This window comes from Gymnogyps californianus, chromosome 5, assembly GCF_018139145.2.
Source record: "Gymnogyps californianus isolate 813 chromosome 5, ASM1813914v2, whole genome shotgun sequence".
NCBI lineage: Eukaryota > Metazoa > Chordata > Aves > Accipitriformes > Cathartidae > Gymnogyps > Gymnogyps californianus.
Genome location: NC_059475.1, coordinates 41,077,174 through 41,103,327, shown reverse-complemented (window position 1 = coordinate 41,103,327; position 26,154 = coordinate 41,077,174). Strand labels below are relative to the sequence as shown.

Below are 26,154 nucleotides of genomic sequence, written 5' to 3'. Positions count from 1 at the left end.
GTACAGCATTCAGCTCACAGACTTTGTTCTTAGCAGATGTTAACATCAGAGAAATAGGCCTGGAGGGGGCATTGCTGGGCTTGCTGGACAAAGAATTGGATCAAAGATTGTGCCAAGATATCAAAGAGACTCTGACTCATATGCTTACTTCAATGGCAGTTGAAAAGCTCTCTTTTTGGCTGAAGCTTTGTAAAGATGTTCTTGCTGCCTCAGCTGGTAAGTCCTAATACACTGTAGTTGAGAACACAATGAAAATAAGGCCTGCAGCAGTACAGTGTGTCACTGAGGGAAAGTATTCTTGTTTCTTGAATGTTTGACATTTATGAAGTGTATCATCATCCTTCGTATTGAAACATTGGACCCTTTAACTTAGTTCTTTCAGAAGGAATATGGCTTTCTCCCTTCTGATTGCCTTTTCCCTATTTGAACAAGTTTTTGTAAACATTTTAGTATGGCTTACCTGTTCATATTCTTGTTGATTTATAGTCCTAATGTTAACTTATTTCCATATCAGAAATGGAAATACAGAATACATTTGAGCTTGTGGGTCCTGTGCAGTTACCTACAAGAAAAATATTCAGACCCTTTCTTCTATTAGTAATAGGAATGATGCAGACCTACTATATCATAGCGAAACTCCTGAGCAGATAAAATTAATTACTGTGCTGAATGTTGGGGGGTGGGGAAGAAAATTCTTTTCTTTTACCTGCAGTGCAGGAGGAAAACTTGGATTTAGATTTTTTGATTTGGAAAGGTACTAGCTTATTTTAAAAGGTTTTTTTTTTTTTCTTTCACTTCTTTCACTGCAGTTCTTCATTTACTTTTGTGGTATTGATCTTGTCTTCCAGCAAGTAATATCAACCAAATGCAGACAGTTTTGTTACATTTTATTTTTAATTCTAGCATTTACTTTAAGACACCAAGGTGGAAGGGAGTCTTAGTGAGTTGGAGGCTAGAGATGGACTTTGAAGAGATTTCCTTGAGTCCCTCCGTAGTATTCAGTTACAGTGAGAAAGAATATTACATTTCTTTTTTCTTTCCCCATGTCCTAAATACAGATTTCAATACAGTAGCTTCAGTAGATACCACTCAAGAAGAGGAAACTGCCAAAGTGGATGATGCATCTGTATTAACGTCTGACAATGATGAGAGGTTCCATCCTTTCAGTAATCCACGATGGTCTACCAGAGTTTTTGCTGCAGAGTGTGTTTGTAAAATTATAAGCCAGTGTGAAAATGCTGGCAGCGCACATTTTGACATAACTTTGGCTCAGGAAAGAAAGCAACGTGATTCAAGAGGTATGTGTTAAGCACTGAAAGAATTTCACAGAACGCAAAGTATGCTTAAAATGAATGTTAGCTGTTTGCATCTTAATGAAATTCATCATAAATCTGTTGTTTGTAATCGTTGAAACCTTTAATTACTCTGATTAGAAGCCTATATTTATTAAGGTGTAGAGCAATTTTTATTTGCCAAAATATTGGCATATCACTGCAGCATTTACACTCACTTTCGTGGTTATAGTACCATGGCATATGCATAGGAAGCCATTGTTTCTGCATAAGCACTGGCAATCAGAAGTGATAGCTGGCACCAGCCTACAACATCACAGTTTGGTATCTGGGAGTATGACTAAAAAACTTCATTTTTTTTTCTTTCCATAATTTGCATAATTACCAGTACAAACACAGTGCCAATTTTCAGTACCTATCTATGTTTATCTGGAGGCGTTTTCCTCAAAACTCTTTTTTAGAAAATCTGCCTCATACATAAAGATATTTATGCTTTATTCTAAGTACTTTTTTTTACATTCAAATGGAAAGGAGCCTAGATCAGCTAATATAAGATGTCCAAGTAAGATTGTTGTATGTGTAAGCTGCCTTAAGTGAATCATTGATATGTGGTAAGGTAAAATGTAAAATATATGTTTTGAAAATGTTGGGAGAGTCTTATAAACTATATTATGTCTAAATCTAAATGTAATAAAACTATTTTCTTTTTTAATTTCTGTTTTCTCTTCAGATGACTTTTTGGTGTTGCACTTAGCTGACTTGATCCGTATGGCTTTTATGGCTGCCACAGATCACAGTGATCAACTTCGTCTTTCTGGCCTTCAAACGTTGCTAATTGTTGTTCGGAAGTTTGCAGCTGTTCCAGAACCGGAGTTTCCAGGTCATGTAATTCTGGAGCAATATCAAGCCAATGTAAGCACCATCGCTAATAACTTAGAAAAGTTTAGAGTTACAGTTAATCACTAAAAGAAATTTGCTTTTTGCAGTACGTAGTGCTAGAGTTGGGTTTCAGTTAGTTTGTTACTGAAACTATTATTAATTTCTTTGGACTTAACTTCCTTAGAAAGCATCTTTTCAGTTGGTATATGATCTTTTAGCCCTGAAGTTTTTCAAGTTTCAGGTTTTTTCCCTCTTTCCTATTCGAATACAGCAAAAAGAAAATAGAACATTGGGGGGTTTTTTGGAAAGCATTGGTTTCAAAGTGTGGAAGTATTGCAAGAAATATTAGGAACAACTATCATTTAAAACTCTGCTTAGAAGTAAGTAGCCTTTGCACACCAGAGATCACACTAGGAGATCTTGGTCAATAAATAAGCTAGAGGAGGTAAAAGCATGGATTGTACTCACAAGGTCTATTTCAGTTAAGTCTTGGTTGAGACTTACAGAAAAGATGTCCTGATCATTTTGCATTCCAGACTGCACTTGTGTTAAATATGACAGGCAGCTGTGTTAAGCCTCATCTGGCTCCCATTCTTCACTTTCTAGCAGGCATTGAATAAGTCGGATCACTTTCTCTCGTAGAAATGGAGAGATCCTGCCACTGAAGACATCCTAACCCGCTTTGATCTTGCTTTTGCCATTAGAATTCTGTTCTACTGGCACTTCTTTGTGGGAAAGGAGAAGTGCCTTGACCTAGTCTGGAACTACCAGGGGAAAAAAATACACTGTCTGTCCTTGCTGTCCAAAACCATCAAGCAGGTCACAAGTAGAGCTAATAATTCTCCTTTTAACCTTCACGACCCTTAAAGTGTTTCTGCTAATACTATGCATAGATCTTCTCATCAACTGTTTCATAGAAGTTGAAGAGATGTGAAGCAGTTAAATATCTAGTCCTTTTCTTGTCAATTTTTTTTCTGTAACAATAGCCAGAAATAGATGGATATAGATTTTCCAGACTTAAGTCTGGAAAGTTCCAGACTCAAGGTTTCCTGAAATCTTGTTCAGAAGTTCCTTAAATGAAGTCTGAGCTTTAGGGGGTCTTAAGAAACTGTCATTAATTGTCATTAAAAACAACTCCTTTTCACTTATTTTCACAAACGTGTATTTGTAGTACTTGTACTTTCATCCCAAAGAGCATCAGAATTGAGTCTGAGTTTTCAGGTATCAGCTAAAGCAGCAAGGGAAATTTTCATTAGCCTTTAGTGAAATAGCTTTCAACAGTGAGAGTAGGTAAAATCTCTGCAACCTGGTAAGTATATGTTTGTGTATTCTTTATTAGGCGAACGGGGTTTGTGCTCTCCCCTTCTCTCACCTTGCAAAGTTGACCAACTTCAGCTGTTTGTTTCCTTAAATCTGTATTCTTTCTGAGTAAAGAATTGTCACTCATCAGGTGTCTTGCAAGTCTTTCACGGTTTGGAACATTGTTTTTTCTTTTGAGGGCTACTCATCAAGTCAAGAGTTCAGGAAGGAAGAGGTTTCTGTTTCAGTTTTAGACTGTGCAAAAAATAGAATCAACTTTGAAGACCCCTCTCAGAGAGAACCATGTCTTGAGTGTAAGCAAAACGAAACAATAAAAGTATGACTGCAACTGTCTCCCAGCTCTTTAACCTCACTGAAACAGTCTGTGGAAAAATAAAAAGGAAACTATGCTTTATAAAGGAAAACTGCAACAAAGCCTGCTTATGAAAAGTAATTATTTAGTTAATTGTTCACTATGTATTAAAAGCTGTATAATTTCTCTTTAGGTTGGAGCAGCACTTAGGCCTGCCTTTGCTCCTGAAACTCCTCCTGATGTCACAGCAAAAGCATGTCAGGCAAGTGTTGAAAGTCAGAAGTCTTAGGTAATAGACCCTCTGAAATTTTCTTTTTGCTTGATACGCCACACAAGAAAAAGAAAATAAATCATCAAGCCTCAAATCCTCAATGCACACAAAATAATGTCACCCATGTTACCTCTGTATTGTAACAACTCAAAGATTTTATGCACTTCAAAATCTTTTGAGAAACTTTGTAGCAGTTAATACTTTGGCTGTTATTTATGACATCCCTCTAGTGTTTCTGGCTTTCATTACTTATGTATACTAAACTGTAGTGTCATTTAACATTGATTATTATCTGAGAGTAACTGTATCTCAGTAGGAATTAAATCTGGTTTTCATAATTTTACAGGTGGAAAAAAGAGTATCCGGTGGTGTTTGGCTCTTGTTTCTCATTATTTCTGTTTTACAACACTAGGTATGCAGTGCCTGGATAGCAAGTGGTGTAGTAAGTGATCTTAATGACCTTCGACGGGTTCACCAGTTGCTTGTATCCTCTTTGGTCAAAGTGCAGGCTGGGAAAGAAGCACAAAGTCAACAATATAATGAAAGCACCTCAACTATGGAGATACTGGCTGTGCTTAAGGCTTGGGCAGAGGTTAGTCTAACAGCTCTGTAATGATAGTCTTGATATCTGGTAGGTGAGTTAGAACCTTTCAGATAGAATGGTTTCAGGAATTTCTTACATGCTTCATTAAATAGAAGTTGCTGGTCCTTTGCTTTGGTTTGATACCTCTAAACAGTATATGAACTTTGTAAACGTGACAAAAGCACTGCTAGTTAAACTGTTTGTATTATACTATACATTAAGAAATACGTCTAATACTTAAGAAATGTGAATTTCTTAGCATGTTCTAATATTTCAATATTCATTTTAAATTGGCATGGTATAAATGGCTATGGTGATGGTCCACTGAACGTACCCTTTTAAACAGGTGTCATTTTTCTCATTGTCTATTGGCATTTAATTTCTTACAGGTAGTTCTTGTAAGTTAACGATGCCAGTTCAGTACTGCATTGGCTAACTGCCCTAAAGTCAGCTCACGTGAATGCCTGTTTTAATACATGTAAATGCGAGGTTAGATATTTAAAAATCAAAAATATGAACAATATATGTAATCTCTAGAAGATGTGTCTTAGAAAGCACTGATAATGATCTTGGATGCTGATGGTTGATAACCAGCTAAATATGAGCATGTTATGTAGTTAATATGATATTTCTGTGTATAACCAGGGAGCTGTTTTGAAGGAGAAAGCAGGCAATAGATAGCTTTCATGTGAACATTTGTAGAAAAACATACCAACCTCTGGTGTCCATACTTGAGAAAAGATATTGGCAAAATAGGAAAGCCATTGGAGAAAAGCTAGCAAGTGGGAATAAAAATCTTGAAAACATGCTTACACCGATAGATTTTAAGTAGCCCAGTCTATTTAATCTATTCAGGAAAAGATAAGGTGCTGTGATAAATGTAAAATTATTATATGGAGAAAAGGTTTTTAATGACATATAACAATAACGTATCACTGGTCAGAAGCTGAGACAAAATTCAGACTAGATGTGAGGCTTAGCTGTAAGAAGTGAAGATCTGTAGATTGCTCCAGTCTACAATTAAGATCACTAGAAGTCTTCAAAGCAAACTCTGTATAACTTTCTACTGGTTCTCGGATATGAGAAACTATGACAAAGTAAACTGGGGATAAGCTTTTGTGACCTGTAATTTACAAATATTTCACTTAAGCCCTAGGCGGTTCCTTCTCACTTAGGATCTTACCTATTTCTTGTTTCCAGAATTTGAAGGAATTCCCCTATCCTGTTGCAGGAAGGAGTGAGAAGAGGGGCTTGGTGGGTGCTTAGTTGCTGGCCTGGGTCAACCCGCTACAACTAACAAACTTGAAGAAGATACAGAAATCATAATTGCAGGAGACGGATACTCACAAAAGCTGATTGTATATTAGTTGAACTGGTTGTCTATGTCTCCTTTATAGTTGAGGAGAAGAGCTTCCCTCCAGGGCCATTTTGGAGAGACTAAAGAGGGCTGCTGGCCTGAAATGTTCTCAAGCCTATCTTTTTCAATAACTGGAGAGGCATCTAGGGAAATTAACCTTCTCGCATTGAAGTTAACCTATTGATGGTAACACCCAAAGTTTGCAAATGATGCAAGACTGTACTCTTCATTCTTTACTGCTAACACGGAGTGATACATAGTTTTGAGAAGTTGGTTGCAAGTGCAATGTGTCATTTCAGTTAAAAGAAGATTTAGGAATGATTTGACTGGTTTCAGGATCATGATTATAGGTATATTACTTGATAATAAGTTCTTCAGTCTCATAGCTATAACTATAACAGGGTTTGATGGTTGGAAGCTGAAGCTGGACAAGTAATATATTAATTTTTAAGAGCAGGGAAGTTAACTGCAGCTATGTTTAGGAATTTTAGTCAGTTTCCCTTTATTGGGACTCTTGCATCAAGATTAGCTGGGGGAGTAGATTCAGAAGGCTTAAAAAACAAGTGCTTGTTCACCCATGCCTACTGGACTTGAAGCAGGCATAGATTCTAGGAAACCTCATGCCCATTCAACAGGAAGTCATACTAATGATCACAGTAGTTTTTCAAGTGTTCATATTTGTAAATCTCTCTCCAAATATATAAACAGGTTTACATAGTTGCAGTTGAAAAGCAGAAAAATCAAAGTGATGCACACAATCACTGTTTAAAAATTGCAAACTCTGCAGAAGAAAGCTACAGAGATGTAACATCTTCAGCCAGTGGACTTCTGGACTTAGTACAGGCAGATCTTGGAACATTAAGCAAGCTCTGGCTTGCTGCACTTCAGGATTTTGCTGTCTTAACTTTGCCTTCAGAATATGCATCGCAACTACCTGCTGAAGGTAAGAAGGCAAATCAATTGTATTTTCATAGGTTACTTGTAAGTGCACATCATTAATGTCCTAGCTGACTTGTGTTAAGATCACAGGAAGATTAAATTGTATAGAGAATACGCATACTTGTGTACCTATCTAAAGATAAAGACTGGGTTTGAGAGCAGAGGTTTCACTGATGTGAAAAGTAGTTTGTCTGATACTCTTGTTTGTTGGGTAATTTTACGGTTGAAAGAGGCAAAAAGGTAATTGTATTGGATTCTATCCAAATAAATCTAAATGAAGTGCTCTCATTAGCCTGAATTTTAATATTGAACATTTAAAAAAAAAAAAAAGTGTCATACATAAAATACAATAAATATAATTTCAATAAAAAGAAGAATCCCCTTTCATAAGAATGAGAAAATATGGTAGTTGAAAATAAATGACATGCTTAAAACTGTAACTTCTCTTCTTGTAGGTGGTACATTTTATACAGCAGAGACAATTGAAAATGCCAGACCTCATTACTACAACTCCTGGGCACTGATACTTTATGCTACAGCATTATGGCTTACTAGCACAGGTTTCATCGTTGTTGATCCAGATGAAGGAGTTACTAATCTCTCTAGACCTGTCACCCCAACTACAATGTGTCAAGATTCTTCTACTAGGCCCTTGGTGAAATCTCCTGAGGATGTGAATACTGACAGATTTCATCTTATCTTGGGTTAGTGAGTGCATAATCTGTCTAGATGCTGTAACCCAAAATGTCATTTTTAATAGATAAAACTGTTAGCAAACAAATATTTAATTATTCACATTTAACTGCATCATTGAATATTGCATCTCTTAGAAAAACATACAGTCAGAAGAATTTTAAGTCCTAGTGAGAAAGTTGTAGAGCGTTCTCCCAAATGTGGTAGAAAAAACATTCAGTGTGAGCTAAACAAGTGCTTACTGCTCTGCTCATAAGCATGCAAGTTCGAGGGTGGATTTTATCGCAGTTGTAGCACTACAATTACAGAATGTACGATTTAGCATTATTAAGTACAGTTTTACATCGCAGAATAGTGTGTAGGTTGGAAGGGACTTGTGGAGGTCATCTTGTCCACCATCTGCCGCTCAAGCAGGACCACCTAAAGCCAGTTGCCCAGGACCGTGTCCAGATGGCTTTTGAATATCTCCATGGATGGAGACTCCACAGCCTCCCTGGGCAACCTGTGCCCCAGTGCTTGGTCACCCTCATGGTAAAAAAGTGTTTCCTTAAGTTCACGTAAAGCTCTGTTTAAGCCTCCACTACTGCAGAGGCTAATCAAGCAGTTGAATTCAGTCCCAGTTCTCTAAATATACACAATTAGGCATTTCTGGTTGTATTTTTTTTTCTTTGGTCTCTCTTTTGTATCATTCTTTTGTAATCCCTTTTTGGAATGAGTTTGTATGACCCAGATGCATATGGCTTCTTTTGAGTCCGTCTTCCTGCACAGAGCCAGCTTCCTTTTGAACTCCATTGCTCTCTCAGTTAAAAGTGGGACCTCTGATACAAAAGCTGCTCGTTTCCCCTGCTTCCTGTACTACTGGATTAGTGCTTCAAATTTCATATACTTTACCATGGACACCTGGCGTGTATATTCTGCTTCTGAACAGATTCCACTTGTTCATTTTCACTTCCCACAGAGAAACTGAAAGAACTTTAAAACACAGACACTTTCTGTTGCACAGCTGTCTTTTAGTATGTGTTGATCAGTTTCCCAAGTCATCACACACTTTGGAATTACAGCTGTACAACTGAGAATATGGATTACAGTTTATATGAAGTTTATCTCCAATGTCATAAAATGTCATCTGAAGAGTCCTGAAAGCTCAGAAAAAAAGTGATTGTTTTTATCTGCTCTAGGATTTGCAAGCTTAGGCTTCATGTAATTTACTTATTGCTGGTGATCCAGTTGTGCTAACTGCGATCTTTAGCATTTTTGTAAAACAGGAAGATAAAGCCTCAGCCTTTGCATTTGTGAACTATTATTACTTTCTCCATTATTTCCTTCTATTACATAAATCAGTGTGATTAGGCAAATATTCTGCTGTATACTCATTATGAATTGTCTGCCTAGTCATTGGACCTAGAGTTCAGTGTTTTACTCAGAAATTGCTCTATTTTATTTATTTATTTATGTTAATAGCCAATTATAATCATGTTTTATACTGTCTAGAAGCTGAAGTTCTTTCATTGTTTTGAGGGAAATAGAGTTCTTGCCCCAAGATATTAGCAATAGGAGACGAATTCACTTAATATAAAATGCAAATGCTATTTCTATGTCTGCTCAACCTACTGTTAGGTTACTTAGTAATTGACAAAATTACTTCTTAAAATTTCAAGCACATATGGGTTTTTTTCTTCTGATGCTTACAGGCATTGGTGTGGAATTTCTCTGCTCTCCTCGATCAGATGTAGCAATGGAGAACATTATTGCCTGCTTACGTGCCTTACAGGCACTCTTTGATGTTCCGTGGCCGAGGTCTAAAATAGGTGGTGATCAGGTAATGTCTTAATGATCAAAAGCCCCCCAGAATTAAGGCATAAATTTAGGTTGAACAGTATTTCTACTCTCTATTGTATATCCAGGAATCTTCAACACATAAGTAGTAGGTGAATTATATGCTTTACCAAAGTCCAAAACTGTAGAGGGAGGAGAGAAAAGGAGCATAACATGGAACCTGTAAGAAGACAGTGAGGGGCAGAGAACTTGAGGACATTTCATCAGGAAGGAGTAATTAGATGAGTAGGATGAGAGCCAGGTAAAGACAGAATTAAAAAAAAAAAGTTCTCTTACTCCCTCTGTCAAGGGACAGTTCAATTAATTCTGTTGTAAATACTGAAGATGATAAAGGAAACCGGACAAAAGCAGTGGTATTAAAAAAAAAAAAAAAAAAAAAAAAAAAGCAAACCCAAAAAAACCACAATACACCAGTGATCCTACAAAGAAGTAGTAACTTCAAAATTCCTTTTTTTTTTTTCTTTAAATTAAGCTTTATACCATCCTGTATGCCATGCAGTTGTCTAACACACCAAAAGTGATAAAGCCTGTGGACATGCCCAAGTTCTGCTGACTATTGGTGCTCTCTCCAAGGAAACGCATATACTGTAGGTGGGATACAATGTAGTATCCCTACCTTCAACAGCTAAAAAGCCATAAGATAAAGATTATTTGGGGGTTGTTTTAGTAGTTTTAAGTGCCTTATCTCTAAATTACCATGATTATTATTTTGTTGGGAGAATTGAGCAGGACTGCTGCTGCTGGGAGCTAGGAGCTAGACGTTGAAGAAAATGCCAACTCCTGTGATTGTATCAATTATACTGTGTTCCTTAGTGAGATTAATAAGAGTAATACTGTTGGCTTTAACAAGTATTAACAACTTTCTAAAATTTCTGCATTAAAATGGGGATATATTAAGCATTTTTCTTACTGTAGGAGTTGGGTGTAGAGCTGATGAATGTTTTGCATCGACTGATACTGACCAGAGAATCACCTGATATTCAGCTTGCTGCCCTGGAAGTGGTTCGGCTGATTCTTTTTGCAGCTCAGGAACATGTGAAGGAAAAGCGGAGAAGTGCAGAAGGTACAGTAATGTATGAGATGTTGAATACATATTATCAGGGTGTATTGGGTTTGCGTGGCAAGGTTTTGGTAGAGGGGGGGCTACAGGGGTGCCTTCTGTGAGAAGCTGCTAGAAGCTTCCCCTGTGTCCGATAAAGTTAATGCCAGCGGGTTCCAAGATGGACCCGCGGCTGGCCAAGGCCGAGCCCATCAGCAGCAGTCGTAGCGCCTCTGGGATAACATATTTAAGAAGGGGGAAAAGAAGTTACAGGGGAGTTGCAGTTGCAGCCAGAGAGAGAGGAGTGAGAATATGTGAGAGGAACAACTCTGCAGACACCAAGGTCAGTGAAGAAGGAGGGGGAGGAGGTGCTCCAGGCGCCGGAGCAGGGATTCCCCTGCAGCCCGTGGTGAAGACCATGGTGAGGCAGGCTGTCCCCCTGCAGCCCATGGAGGTTAACGGTGGAGCAGATATCCACCTGCAGCCCGTGGAGGACCCCACGCTGGAGCAGGTGGGTGCCCGAAGGAGGCTGTGACCCCGTGGGAAGCCCACGCTGGAGCAGGCTCCTGGCAGGACCAGTGGTCCCGTGGAGAGAGGAGCCCAGGCTGGAGCAGGTTTGCTGGCAGGACTTGTGACCCCGTGGGGGACCCACGCTGGAGCAGTCTGTTCCTGAAGGACTGCACCCCATGGATGGGACCCATGCTGGAGCAGTTGGTGAAGAACTGCAGCCCGTGGGAAGGACTGACATTGGAGAAGTTCGTGGAGAACTGTCTCCTGTGGGAGGGACCCCATGCTGGAGCAGGGGAAGAGCGTGAGAAGGAGTGGCAGAAACAGCGTGTGGTGAACTGACCGAAACCCCCATTCCCCATCCCCCTGCGCCGCTCGGGGGGGAGGAGGTAGAGAGAATCAGGAGTAAAGTTAAGCCTGGGAAGAAGGGAGGGGTGGGGGGAAGGTGTTTTTAAGATTGGGTTTTATTTCTCGTTATCCTGCTCTGATCTGACTAGTAATAAATTAAATTAATTTTTCCCCAAGTCGAGTCTGTTTTGCCTGTGACGGTAATTGCTGAGTGACCTCCCTGTCCTTATCTCGACCCATGAGCCTTTCGTTTCATTTTTTCGCCCCTGTCCAGCTGAGGAGGGGAGTGATAGAGCGGCTTTGGTGGGCACCTGGTGTCCAGCCAGGGTCAACCCACCACACAGGGTTAAAGCAATTCTTTATTGGAAAACCAGATTCTTGAAGGTGATATTCCAAGATGCATCTTAATTGAAGTGTTTCACATTTGGTGACTAATCCTGGTTTACTTAAGTCAGTCCAGGTGCCGGACATAAGAAATTGGGGTGGTATGATAGATAGCAGGTGGTTTTGGTGGTGCCTAGAGGGCATGAAGTGAGGAAGAAAACTGGAGAAACTGCAGTTGGGATAGTCTTGTGTGGTGTCTGGGAGGGAGGAGTCTTAGTGAAAAGTTGGGATCCGCTGCAGTAGAGCAACAGAGAGACTCAGCACACACAGCTGTTACAAGCCAGACTCCACTAGTTACTCTGATTGTAACTTCCTAAAGTTCATTTTCTAAAAGAAAAAAACTGGGAGAAGAATCAAAACACTTCCATCAGGTGACATCATATTGGCACGGTGCGTCAGCACGTTTTATGTCTAAATCTATTGCACACGCTTTTGCCTTTTGACAATCAGTGCATAGTTTGCTTATTTAGAAGGATGGATGTTTGCCAGTAGAACTTTGAATACATATGCGTGCACATACATAGGTATCAAGATTATCACTTAGTGATGAAACAGTCTTAAGTAGTAAACTTTTTGGAAACAAGATACAGCCTACAGATTTCTGCGATATTTCTTCTTTTTGTTTTAGTTGATGATGGTGCTGCAGAAAAGGAAACGTTACCAGAATTTGGAGAAGGCAAAGACACAGGAGGACTGGTGCCTGGCAAATCATTAGTCTTCGCAACACTGGAGCTGTGTGTTTGTATTCTTGTCAGACAGCTTCCTCAGCTCAACCCTAAATTAACTTGTAGCCCTGCAGTTCAATCTGGAAAACATCTGTTATTGTCAGAAGATGGAAATAGACTGGTAGCAGCAGCATTACTTATCCTCTCTGATGTTCCTGCAATCTGCTCTCCTGAAGGTATGCTGTTTCATCACAAGAAAAGATTAATGAAAGAATATTGGGCTCTTCTGAGCCCCCTTGTAATTACCTAATTTTCTCAGCTGGATAAATCTGGCAGCAAATTTTGTTGATTTGCTTGTGACAATTTCCTGTTCTAATTATTTTTTTGACTGTCAGATTACAAAACAAATTACAAATTACAAAATGAGTAGTTTTTCTTTTCCTCCCACATGTAGCAGTACAATTAATAGATTCATTTTGTACAGGGAAGTATACGATAGCTACATGATTATATTCTACTTGAATTGTCTATTCTGGAATTTATGATACAGACATAAATTAAATTTAAAAGGGAAATGTATCATGTTACCTTTCACTAAAAGCCATCATTTGAACATTAGGAAACCACTGTAAGGAGTTACGGTTGATTTCTCGGATTAGTTGACTTTTACCCATGATTAATTTTGGATTCACTCCAAACTTTAAGATGGTTCCCCCACCCCCCACCCCCAATATCATAGTCATATGATCTTTCAGTACTGTTACAGCCACACCTATAAACCATTTCTGCCCTACTCCTCTGTTCCCACCTTAGGTATCTGTGTTACACCTTATGCAAATTTTTGCATTTACCAGCCCTGGAAATTTCTTCTTTTTTCTTCATTTGTTCTCTGTTACAAGATTCTTCTTCAGGGGATAGCATACTCCAAATGGAATAGTAGGCAGTTCTTGCTGTCATTGTAGGGTGATGATATGATGTCTCTTTTCCATCTGCAGCTTATTATTTATCAGTTCAAAGCAAAAGGAAACAAACGTAGCATCACTTAGATCTGAGGGCAACTATCTTGTATGAAAAATAATCTGTGATTTTTCTTTTCTCCCTGTAGTTCTTTTTGCCTTTAGCTGCTCAAGTTATTCCACAAACTAACAGCTTGCAGGATCAGACCAGATGGGAAGTTTACGCTAGAGAACTTAAGCATTTAAGTCAGGTGACTAAAATGAGGAGCTTAAGCTTGCTTATACAGTCAGTTGAATATGGAAGCATCTCCAAAAGTCAACTCATATAATCAGAGAAGAGAATTTCTATGTGGAATTGCATCATTTTTTCCCCTTCAATAGGTAACTGAAGTTATAGTCCTGTGACTACCATGTCTCTTACTTCAGGCACCTGTCATGATATGTATGCATAATAAAATTTTCAAATAAATGATGCTCATGAACTGCATTTCCCACTGAATTCCAACAGTCAATTTTCAGAGACTTGGCTGTTTAAAAATAGAAGGTAGATGTCCTCAGGTTCAGAAAATATTTATTCATATGTCAGAGACCCTCATTATTCAACAGGTCTCTCACGAACATCAGTATATTAAAATCTTAAAAACATAAGCATTTTGCTGATTAGGGAAGGACATAAGCATATTAAGCCATATGCTTAACTCTGTGCTTTGCTGAATCAGAACTTAAGATAGGAGCAACACTTAAGTATGCAGGTTTCTAGATTCTCCAATATGTGCAGAATTCTGTATTATTATTCTTAGATTCAAAGACATAAGAATATGCAAAACTGCTATGCCAAGTTATTCCTGTGATTTTTTTTTTTTTTTTTTGTTAATAGTCTCTTATTCTGACAGGTCAGCTATCAGATTCTCAGGGAGAGATGAAGATCTGTTCAGTAGGCTGTGGGACAATCTGCTTCTCTCCTTAGGTCTCCTCTTTTCCAAAATATTTGTTAGAATTTTTTATTATAATTCTAGGAATTTTTGTTGCACATTTTTAGTTGTCGTCTTATTAATCTTACTAAATTCTTGACTTTAGTGATTTCCTGGAGCAATGACATCCTTTGCTAACTACACATCATGTGGGAGAAGTATTTCCTCTTACCAGTTTTGAAATTGCCCCATTAATTCCCTTCACTGTATTGTCTTCATTGCAAAATATGCTTAGATGCTCATAATTTGTTTTCTACTATGCAGTAGTTTGTATACTTCCATAGCTTCTCTTCTTCTGCTCCTCAGTGGTTCTGTTCTTGCTTTTCTCTGCACGTGATGTAATTCCACACTTCATATAATAAAATCATCAAGGAAAAGATATACAATGCTAATTTAAAAGGGGAAAAGGTTTAACTTCACTTAAGCAGTCTGACTCCATGTTTGCTCTAGCAAATCACATGATATTGCAAATCTTTCTTCAAATTAGCAGTGCCTCCATTCACATAGGTGATTAAAAATGATAAATTATAAATAAAAAAGAGAATCCAAGAAAACTGCTTCAATTTTTTCTAATGTAAAAGGTACCTGAATTTTTTTAACTTCTGTGAAATTAATTTGCTTTGTTTTGCAGGAAGTGTTTCAGTTCTTCCTACTATCCTGTACCTAATTATTGGAGTACTTAAAGAAACCGCTGTGAAATTGCGAGATGGCCAGTTACCGTTGACGGTTGCTGCATCTCTACAAGCTCTTAAAGGACTCTTGTCTTCTCCGATGGCTCGAGCAGAGAAGAGTCGGACTGCGTGGACTGATCTTCTACGTAGTGCTTTGGTCACAGTGCTTGACTGTTGGGATCAAGGTAAGCACAAATTTTGGGTTTGTGTGTTTAAAAAACAAAATGTTTGGGTGAAAGGTTGTTTGGTTTTATTTAAATTAAATTCATGCACATCTTAAAAAAAGACTTAATATCTTAGTCACAGGAGAATTAGTTGGCTACCAAGTACTGTTGAAACTATAGTGCAGTCTTGTCCCTACAGTTCATATGAGGAGTCGTCATCTGTAAAGGTATAAATGTGGGATTGCAGGCTTACCCCTGTATTATGTAGTGCCACAATGCAGTTACGTGGTACGATGGAATACACAGGAGTTATGGCTTCAGTGTACAGTTGAGCATAAAAGACAGCTGTAGTGCATGCAGGCTCTCCACAAAGAATGAGTGTCTGTATTGAAGCAAAGGGTATTAAAACAGTAGTGCAAGAAAAAATATTTTTGTCTTAGTTTTCTGTGTGCTGCTTCTTCAACTTCCCGAGTTTGTAGTAATTTTATCATTCCTTACGTTTAATCTCTAAGTTGTAATTTGTTGTTGGAACTTTTGTTTATAGTGCTGGTTTTTTAAGTTATAGCAAAAGAATATATGTTCTTAATGCAAATTTTATATTATTCTCAAAATAGGTTGTACCCTAATATGTCATATCAGCTCTTCGAAGATATTTATTGTAGTTTATACAGAGGAACAATGGAATAGGAGTATGCTGTTATTTCTAAATATGCATATAACCACCCCTGAATTCCCATTTCGGCCTTGGCTTTTATTAGAGTAGAAGTCCATATCAGTGCATCAGAGTATGTCATGTATTTGAAAAAAGAGATTCCTAAAGAAACGTAGACATTGATAGTTTTATTCCACCTCTTTGTAACATTTGAATTCACAGAATTACTTTTTAATGGAAATCTAACAGACTGCTTACTTTATTGATAGTAGATGGGCTTCTCCAAGAACTTGATGAAGTTAGCCTGCTTACTGCTATTACAGTATTTGTTATGTCTACCAGTCCAGAAGTTACTACCGTAGAGTGCCTTCAAAAGCGTTGTATTGAGAAGTTTAAAATAACACTTGACTCAAAAGATCCTCTTGTAAGTACTGGTGAAGTTACAAGAATATCAGTATCATATTAAACGGATTTTAGCTTATTTTCTGTTCAGTTGTTTCACTTGTCCTTGTGCCCTGTGTGTTGATTCCAGTTAATTCTGTCCTGACTATATTTGGTGTATTTTAAAATACAGTTTGAACAAGTTAGGAAGAACATGTCCCGCAATGCATTTTATCATTTTTTTTATTCTGTATACAATTCTGTATTCCTATGATTTATTTTTTTTATTGCATCAGACTCAGAGCTTTATACATTGATAAGTACATGATACAGTTGTGTAGTTTTTCAGGCACCTGTTTAGTTTTATTTGTTCATTTTATCTTCAACACACAGATACTATCTTTTGCGCAGAAAATCCCTCAGCTGTGGGTCTTTGGGAGCTGGAGCAAGTACCACTACATAAATTTTACTGTCCCATAAGCATCAGCTCCTGGCCACTGCTGGAGGCAGCATATTGAACTAGATTAATGCTTTGTTCTTATCTAGTATAAATATTTTTATGTGGTTGCTTTAGATTGTAGTGCCACAGTTCATCTGTTACTATTCTTCACCTGAAAAACAAATGTATCAGGAAAAAAAAAATTGTATTTATTATCATTGCAAATACAAATGGCTTTTCGAGGAGTTAAGACTTCCTCACTCTGGAAGTGCAGCTCTGAAAATAACATGCATTAGATTTCATGTTTGACTGTGAGAATTCACTGTAAACTGGTTTTCTTGCATCTTATCTATATATATTCATGTAGTAAGAAAAAATTAAACAGTTACCTTTACTTGAGAAATAGCTGTAAGAAAGTACTTTTTTTATATATTAATACATTTCTAGTATTATAAACATTGGTTTCCACTGATAGGAAAGTGGGGATGCCAAATATGACTGCAAGAACATGGTAGTATGCATTTACAAATTTTATCCAAGTGTTTAGGCATCTGAGCCTTTCAGAAATTATGTAGGAACTTGACAGTTTCAGTCCCATTGACTTCCAATGACATGCAAGCTACTGCACCATTTGAGGCTTTTTAAAATTGTGCCTACAGTTTGACAGAGGTAACGGTTGCATTTTAAGCACCTATTTTCAGTCAGCTGTATTTTTGCAAAAAAGTGTATATTTTCAAAACAGTATGAAGACATAATCTTCACACAAAAATAATCTTTTTTTCCTTAACTTAAAAATGTAGGAAGATGTAGGGCTCGGTGGAAAGAAACAGGAAGCATGACTTAGTTTCTCTTCATAATTTGATTACAAGTTATAATGCTCCTATAAAGTATTATGCGTTAGCAGCCTGCAACCTGATGAATTTTCAAGTTGAGGCACATTTTTTTCCCCCTCCCTAAAATTTTATCTGACAAGCTGTGAATTTTAAAACACTCTGACGTATTTTTAAGTATAGCAATTTGTAACTGCAAGTTTGATTTTCCTTTTAGGTACAGTATAAGTGCTACCAGCTGCTGCACTCCATCTTTCAGCATCCAAACAAAACTGTGTCATATCCTTATATTCATTCTTTAGCACCATCCATTGTGGGAAAACTGCAGGAAACAGAAAAAGCAAAACCTGAAAATGCTGCTGAGCTTCAAGTCATTCAGGAGGGAATAAAGGTGGTTACAGCTCTTACAGCCACTGCTGAGGAAGAGCACCGTAAGTTACTTCCGTTACTAGTATCCAAAGCATTAGACATGCTGAAAGTTGCCATAAGTAACAAATTAAAACAAAATGACCACTAGGAATCCAGACCTGAACACTAATAGCTAACAAAATTGCTAACAAGAATGTTGGTTCTTCTTATTGTACAGTTCAAATAACATTTGCAGCTTTCTAGTTTGTGTTAAATGTTAACTTAAGAAATACTTCTAGTTAGAATTTGAAGCTGTTTTTAGAAAGTGTATGTTTAAGTTGTGTTTTCAATGTTTATAGGTGCTTATTTGGTGGCCTGCCTACTTCCCATCCTCATTTCCTTTCTTTTGGATGAAAATGCCCTGGTTTCTGCTACAAACTCGGCAAAAAATCTACATGAGTTTGCTTTGCAACATCTGATGCAGATTGGTCCACAGTACTCATCAGTTTTTAAAAAACTAATGGCTTCCTCTCCAACTATGAAAGCCAGGCTTGAGTCAGCTGTAAAAGGCAATCAAGAAAGCAGCAAAGTGAAGACTGCTAAACATGCAAAGAATCCTGGGAAAAGTTCAAGCATTCAGCTAAAGACCAATTTTCTTTAAAGTCTTACTGTCATTTTACGCACTTTGATATCAACAGCAAAAAAATGTCCCTTTTAATTTCTAATCAGAGTAGGATCGCTGTGAGTTGATCTTGTATTTCAGTTTGCACTGAAGTATTACAGAAAGTTTTTGAGAGAAAGCAAATCTCTAGATAACTTTCTGTTAGCATAAGTCTTCTTAAACATCTCTAAACACTATGAATAAATCTTATCAGAGGTCATCTAATCTGTATTTTTTTATTATTTTGGACTGAAATACCAGAAATGCACATGCCTTTATTAAAAAAGTACAGTGAACTTTACCATAGATGTATTTAGGAGCAGCTGACACTTAGCCATCAAGTAAAATTAATTTTGTTTTAAATCAATGTTTGTCAAAAATAAGTTACCCTGATTGGTTTTTGGATTTAACTGGGACATAAATTTACTTGCAGGTTGTAATCTATCCTAATTACTGATTTAACACACTGCATCATTAAGTAAACAGATTAAATATCCTTGTAAGCCTTACAGTAGATTATTGTTGATCTCAAAAAATTCAACTCAATAAAGGTAATATTGATAGCTTTAATCCTAATAACTTCCTGAGCTGGCCAAGATTTAACAAATGCTGTTAAATACAGCTCTACAATGCTTCTTCACTGAGGACGCCGTAGTGCTTTACACAGTGGGACTATTATGCATATGTAAGTATTTGCAGGCTCGGTGCCTTGCTGCTTGACATAGTCTCACTTTTCAGGATGTATACTTGCGTTAATTGTGTATTAGGCTAGCTGGGCAATTGAAGCTTACATATCTTGTCCAGGATAGGACAGCAGTTTTAATATACTGTGCCTCGATTCAGACATCTGCTCTATCTGGATGTGTGTTTCCTGATCTTTAAATGATCGGTTATATATACATGTAACTCACCTAAATTTATGTATCTCTGCAATGAGAGATGGACATATTTGAAGTCAGCTTGTCATGTGTCAAATAAAGTGCAACAAACTCATAATAAGGAGTATTTAATTAACATTTTTATCAAGGAACATATTTTAATATAGAAAAATAACTATCAAAATTGCAATGGCTATAAAGTATTTTCTACATATAGTGTATTGACTTCTTTCTTAATACCAGTATTATCTAAACCAAACACTATCAAACTGAGGATAGTATTTCCTTCTTGAATCTACTTACTTTAAAAGAAAGAAGAAAAAAAAAAGATTTACAGAACTGAGAAATACACCATGACTCAGGAAAAGTGTGATGTACTGTATTTTATTATAAGTTTTGTATATAAATATAATTGTAAATTGTACAGAATTAACCATTTGACCAAAGTTCTAACAATTCATTTTTCTAATTTACATAAATAAAGCTAATTTTCTTCACTTAAGATTTGTCTTAGTCATTTTACCCAATAGCAGAGGAGCTCTAGGGACTTCCGTAACAGAAAGAAGATGTCTGTATGCTGCCACAAGGAAACTAGTAAGAAGTGTTTGGGCTGGATGCACCAAGGTCTGGGACTTGACACTGCAGGTCTTCCTCTGTTCTGTATAGCACAATGGGTAAATACGTAGGATCAAGGAGATAGACTTCATGTGTGTACATACCTGTTCTGTGCCAAATGCTGAAATGTGTGAACTACGGGAAGATGGTTGAGATGCCTTCCATCTTTCCCCGGAGAACCAGAACTTCTTTGTTCCAACTCTTCATCGCAGTCAAATCTGTAGTTGTTGGCTGTGTTGAAAGGGAGTTACATTAAATTTGGCAGTTACTCATCTTTATCTCATTAGTAATTTTTTATCTCGTTATTTTTCCCTTCAAAGTTTACTGAGTACATTCCTTCCCTGCGCACTCGCCCCCCCCCCCCCCAAGACCGCATCTGGAAAATCATAGAGATTCTTATGGGACTTGAAACTTTTAAATGAAACTCATGTCATGTTTACTATCAAAGTGGCCAAAAATATTGCTGAGAAAGTTAATTGTTACAATAGGTATATGTGGCTACTTTTTTTCATTTTCTGTAACGTATAAGAATAGCATTAACCTTTTTTTCACTAACGTTTTTTAATATTGATAATACAATCTGATTAAATCCTACTTTTGCTCAAAAACCTTTAAGAACTATGCTCAAGTTGCAAGAGCACCAAGCAAAGCTGTTAAAAGCCAAAAATTAAAGTTTAGAAGAGCTTAGTCCTAGATTTCTTAGAGGGCCTTATTGTAGTAGCTCACAACTGAGTCACTGAGAAGTGCCATAATTATGTGATTTCACATTTCTTGGTCAAGTCTTGTAGCCACATGTGGAAAAGCACCATTTTCAACATATCTGTGTGTTCTAAATGCAGAAGAAAAAATGATTCAATTAAGAGAACCATTGCTAATTCTTAATGTCTACTGTAAATTAGAACATATGTGTGAGCTTAATTTATCCAGATAATTTATTCACATAGTAAAAATACCTGTGCCCTGAGTTGTGCTTTATTATGTACACTTAAAATGACGAGTTGGATCACGTGAATAAATCTACTCATTTAAGATTTTATAAATGAATCTTACAGATATAATCTTGTTTCAGTTATAAAAAGAATTTGGCTTTTAGATATCAGGTATCTTTGATGGGGTCTTGTTTATTTACAAGGAACTTGCATAAATTTCTTTTTTCCTGAAGAAATAACTAAGACCACAGAGCAGTTCTGGTTTTAATTCCACTCTTCTTTTTTAGGCATTGCTTGGCATTCAGGCTCTTATGTTTAGCCAAACAAAAAGAGCCAAACATATGTTTAGCCATAAACCAAAGTCTCACTTTTACCACTCCTGCTTCCTGTGTCCCATGCCTCCTTGCTGATTGTTTTTCTTGCCATTTCTCTACAAGTGCCAGTAAATTTTCTTCCAGTAAATTGTCTTTGCAATGAAGCATGTGGCCTGTGTACATTTACTTTGTATGTTTCCACTTTTTATTTAAAAAGTTTAATGTTTTTGTGTGACAAGAGGTCCTGCCTATGCCTGACCTTAAGTGTATATATATAAAAATATGGGTACATCATGGAATGTCATATTTAAGTGCTATGCAAAAATTATTTGCAGACAACTTTCTGTTGACTGCAACAAAACAGAATTAGTCAAAACCGTGCCAAAGCATCACGCAGTTGGGATGTGGTGGTTTTTAATTGGATACAAGTCTGTAGCACTTCAGCTGAATAAGCAGCATTTCTAATAGTATTGCTTAGGCTAGAATAAGTCTGAGACTGATCTGGTATGTCTCCTGGTTTCAGCTGGGACAGAGTTAACTCTCTTCTTAGTAGCTGGTACAGTGCTGTGTTTTGGATTTAGTGTGAGAATAATGTTGATAACACACTGATGTTTTGGTTGTTGCTAAGTAGCGCTTATCTTTAGTCAAGGATTTTCAGTTTCCCATGCTCTGCCAGCAAGCAGGTGTGCAAGAACCTGGGAGGGAGCAGAGCCAGGACAGCTGACCTGAACTAGCCAAAGGGGTATTCCATACCATGGAATGTCATACCCAGTATATAAATGGGGGGGAGTTGGCCGGGAAGGGTGGATTGCGGCTCTGGCATCTGTCAGCAGGTGGTGAGCAATTGCATTGTGCATCACTTGTCTTTTCTTGGGTGGTTTTTTTTTTTTTTGTTATATTCCTTTTCATTACAATTGTTATTATTATATTATTATTATTCTTAGTTAGTAGTGTATTTTATTTTACTTTAGTTATTAAACTGTTCTTATCTCAACGCATGAGGTTTTTTGGTGGGGTTTTTTTTTCCCTCCTCACCCCACTGGGAGCGGGGAGGGGGAAGCGGCTGCGTGGTGCTTAGTTGCTGGCTGAGGTTAAACCACGACACTGTGTTCCAAGTTGCAGAAGTCACCTTCCAGCTGAGAGAAGCATCAGTCAAGTGATGCACACATCACCATAAACTAGGATTACCAAATGTATAGGAAGCATAGCAGGTTTTTTGTCAATAAAAGTCAGTTAATAATTGGAATTTCCAAAGGGATTTTTTTCCCCCCCAAGGCTGCCACAGCAGTAATAATGTGAATCATTGCAATTGCAGGAGGGGTGGAGTGATCTAGGATAGTTTGCTAGTTTATCAGAAGTAATGGTAATACTGCTTAGTAGTGATTGGGCAGCAAATTCAATGGAATTTCAATATAGTTTTAATTTGAATGAAGTTGGATGTATCTGTGGCAATAACAACGTATGAGGGGTCACTGTGACAGTCTCCTCTAAAGCTTCATCCCTAACCTCACTGCGAGGTATACATTTTTTGTTTTCAGCTTCCTGAAATGTAACTCTATTTTGTCAGTAGACAGCAAGTCAGAAGCTGTTTCCTAGAGGAGCTTATTGTTTCCTACACAATAGCGGTCTACTAATAAACTGCTTGCGTTTTCTTCCAGTGAAGAACTTGGCCAATGATACTTCAAGCAAGGCAAGAAAGCAAGGGGAAAAGTCCTTAAAAAATTAACACACTTTGTTCAGTTTTTACATAAAAGAACATACAGCACGGTAGAGTGTTCTTCTGCTTCTCTGCACTGTGGTGTCAAAAACCACGGGAAGAGTCACTCCCTTGGGTCTTGAAAGTAGCGCTGCTTGGCCAGCCCTGATCCCGTGGGCATTCCTAGATGTTGCTTTTTGCACAGGAGAAACCCGTGTGGCCTGATTACACACTGACAAGTAAAGTTGCTCGTAAAATACAGACATAATGAAATAGTTGTTGAGTTGCAACCTCTGATCCTTAAAAATAGCCAAGAAAGTTAAACTGTTCTGTCATGCAGCCAAGTGTTAAAAGAAGCCCTCAGATTTGTCCATAGCGCTCTCGTCTGAGCAACATTTGAGCTGTTGCTGTAGATGCCATTTCACACAGGACTCCAATTCAATTAGCTGAAGTATGTAGCAAGCAGGTCATTTTTCAATATGCTGCTCAAGCTATTTAATGACAGTGGGCATACAAAAATTAAAAAGCGTATTTGGCCAGACATGACATGCTTTACCTGCCGCTAACATATTTTTAAATAATGAATACTGAAGGTTGATAATGTAGAATAAAATAAACCAGATGCATTTGCTACATTATGTTGTCTGCACAAGGAAACACTAAAGATGTCAGTGCTACACCACCAACCTCTCCAAAATGTTGTGTGGTTCTTATTTTGGTTTTGATGTACAGTTGTAGGGTTTTTTAATTTTTTTTTTCCTAAAATGTTCTCTGGATTGTCTGGAGAATAAATGGTTTATTACATATAACAATGAAAGGGGAAGTGACATCTAAATATAGCAAAAGTAGGGCTGAAGATTTTGTCTAAGAAACAGGTCAAAGCCAAAGCAGGCTTCCAAAACCTCCTGAAGTAATCTGCGGTAGAGTAACCCAAATTCACTCACTCTGCAGTCAAATACCAATTTTGCTCTATGGTCCTATCCCCGCTTCCATAGTCCCAGTCATTTGAAGTGCAGAATCGGATTCTAGAAGGTAGAATGTGGCATCAAATCCCCCTCCTCTGTGCTTGCACTCCAGCTGCTTAATGGCAGCACTTCAGGAGAAAACAAATTGGGAGGATGAGTACCAGCCACAGCAGAGCCTGCTCTCAGCGTGCATATTAGTGTATGTGCCAATTTGTCTAGTTATTGCACAGAAAAATGTATTGTTTATATATGTAAAGAAGTTTGCAGATGAGGAAAGTCTGTTTCTAAAAGTTGCTGGTAAGAAGCTAAATTTAGTAATGGCAAAGACTGATAAAATCCTATTCTAAGCTACACCCTTACGAATTGCAATTGTCTAGTCTAAAATTGGATTTTTTTTTTTTTAACCAATGTTAATATTCCTGTATTAAAATGTATGTGAATTATCTCACTGCTCATGAAATGCAATATAGAATTGCTGAGATTCCCTGTTGCTACTAGTGGGAGTATTTTTTTTTTTTTATTATAACGTTTTCTGGGGAAGATTTTGATTATGGTATTTTTGTAAGCATTTTTTTTCTGCCTAGTTCCTCAGTTCTCAGTATCCTTTTCTGCAAGAAAAGGCGAAGGTTTTGTATGAGACACATTTTCAGTGGAAGTACAGGCCTCGGATTCTGGAAACAATATTGATTTATATCTAAAAATAGATATATTATGCAATTTGAAAATACAACCTATCATTATGAAGGCAAATGGTCTTAACCTCATCTTCTCTCATGCAAAGTTCATGGCAAACACCAAGAAAAAATTGTCACTGATGTACGCATGTTTTACAGGAAACACGGATACAAGGACAACTGGTTTATGCTGTTGCCATCAAATTTACCTGAAATTCAATTAGAGGAATAAAAGAATTTGCCTATAGGAAAAAATCAGGTTTTCTTTTATGATACTTCATCAACTATATTTATTAAATGAGCAAGGATGGGATGAAGAGGGGCAATAGAAGAGACAATGCAAGTAAATGGCTTTTCACCTTCAATCTGAGGAATGATGCAATCTCATGTTTAGCTGTCAGGGAGTCGAGTGACACAGTAATGTGGTCGGGGGAGGGTGGGAGGGAAGATGGGCTTTTTTTAGTCCATAGTCCTCCTAGTTCCCTTTTGAGGCCAACAAATCTGGGAATAATTTACTTTTGTAAAATGAGAACTCTCAAGCTGATTGGAGAGAGGTCTTGAGTTGGAGCCACGACCATCTGTAGTTCTAGGCACCCTCTAAACCATACAGTAAATATAGATACATGCGGACCCTTGGTGCTTAAAGGCTTGCAGCCTTCTATCCTGATTTTCCCACATAGCCTCGGAGACGTGGCAAAAGGCCATACCCCTACCCTGTAGGTACAGGGAGGAAAGACAGTCAATGGCATGGTATGAACTACCGAAGTAGTTTTCTCTGAGGGCAGCTGAACCCGGGGAAGCTATGAGTGAATACCTTCTTTTCCAAGTAGGCAATTTCCTACCTTTCCAGTAGGTTTATTTAAGTACCTGCTCACACAGGCGCCTGTTCTGGGATCCCACTGGACCATGCAGTTATCACTGCTCAGGAACACTACGTTGTGTGTATGTGTGCTGTTCAGTAACTGCCGGTGGCCTGGATCCGTGCTGAGACTGTTGGTAGTCAAATGCAACTAGACTTTGTGGATAAGTCCAAACGACACATAGACAGAACTTCTTCACATTGGTCTGTGCCATAATGCAAGCCTGTCTCTCCTTGACATCCTTCAGGGCAGCAGATGCTGAGGCCTGTCATCGCATGCGTATTTATCCACGCAGTGTCCTGCTCAGCTCGGTGCGCTTCTAGCACTGTTCAGAACCATGAACTGCAATGATTTAGGATAAGCAGCAGTCATTCATAAAGACTCCTGGAGCTTTTCTGGCCAAAACAGAAGAGGAAACGATGTTGGACGTACTGGCTATAGAGCAGAGAGACCACGGAAGCAGATTTGGAAGATGAGACTATGACTGCAAAGTTTCTGTGAGCAGGAAAGGGAAGAGGGAGCAGGGACTTACCTGGTTTGTCAAGCTTGAAGTGACAAGCATGGCTGCAACACCTCTGCATATGACAGACCACCTTTGTGTAGTTGTGTGAGAGTTTTTTCCATTATACAAAATTTGCCAAAAACTTTCAGTGGCTTTGATACATCAGTGAGAGGAGACACAGCAGCTCACAAAATGCCTGCTGCTGCCTGTGGAAACTGGCTGTTCCAGGCTGCAGTACATCCT

At 37.9% G+C, this 26,154-nt stretch overlaps 1 protein-coding gene across 2 annotated transcripts in view; it reads left to right on the top strand.

The window, feature by feature from the left end:
* HEATR5A (HEAT repeat containing 5A) overlaps positions 1-19,858 on the top strand; it is a 68,605-nt gene extending 48,747 nt beyond the window's left edge. For both annotated transcript variants that reach the window (XM_050897156.1, XM_050897157.1), the window contains 14 exons: positions 37-216; positions 1,059-1,298; positions 2,023-2,204; positions 3,977-4,045; positions 4,467-4,646; positions 6,703-6,937; positions 7,389-7,637; positions 9,318-9,445; positions 10,378-10,525; positions 12,369-12,641; positions 14,964-15,188; positions 16,089-16,243; positions 17,687-17,900; positions 18,177-19,858. In XM_050897156.1, coding sequence (XP_050753113.1) covers positions 37-216; positions 1,059-1,298; positions 2,023-2,204; positions 3,977-4,045; positions 4,467-4,646; positions 6,703-6,937; positions 7,389-7,637; positions 9,318-9,445; positions 10,378-10,525; positions 12,369-12,641; positions 14,964-15,188; positions 16,089-16,243; positions 17,687-17,900; positions 18,177-18,478 — 2,780 coding nt within the window. In that variant the 3' untranslated portion in view covers positions 18,479-19,858. The remainder of the gene's footprint in view (positions 1-36; positions 217-1,058; positions 1,299-2,022; positions 2,205-3,976; positions 4,046-4,466; positions 4,647-6,702; positions 6,938-7,388; positions 7,638-9,317; positions 9,446-10,377; positions 10,526-12,368; positions 12,642-14,963; positions 15,189-16,088; positions 16,244-17,686; positions 17,901-18,176) is intronic.
* Positions 19,859-26,154: the final 6,296 nt, after the last annotated feature.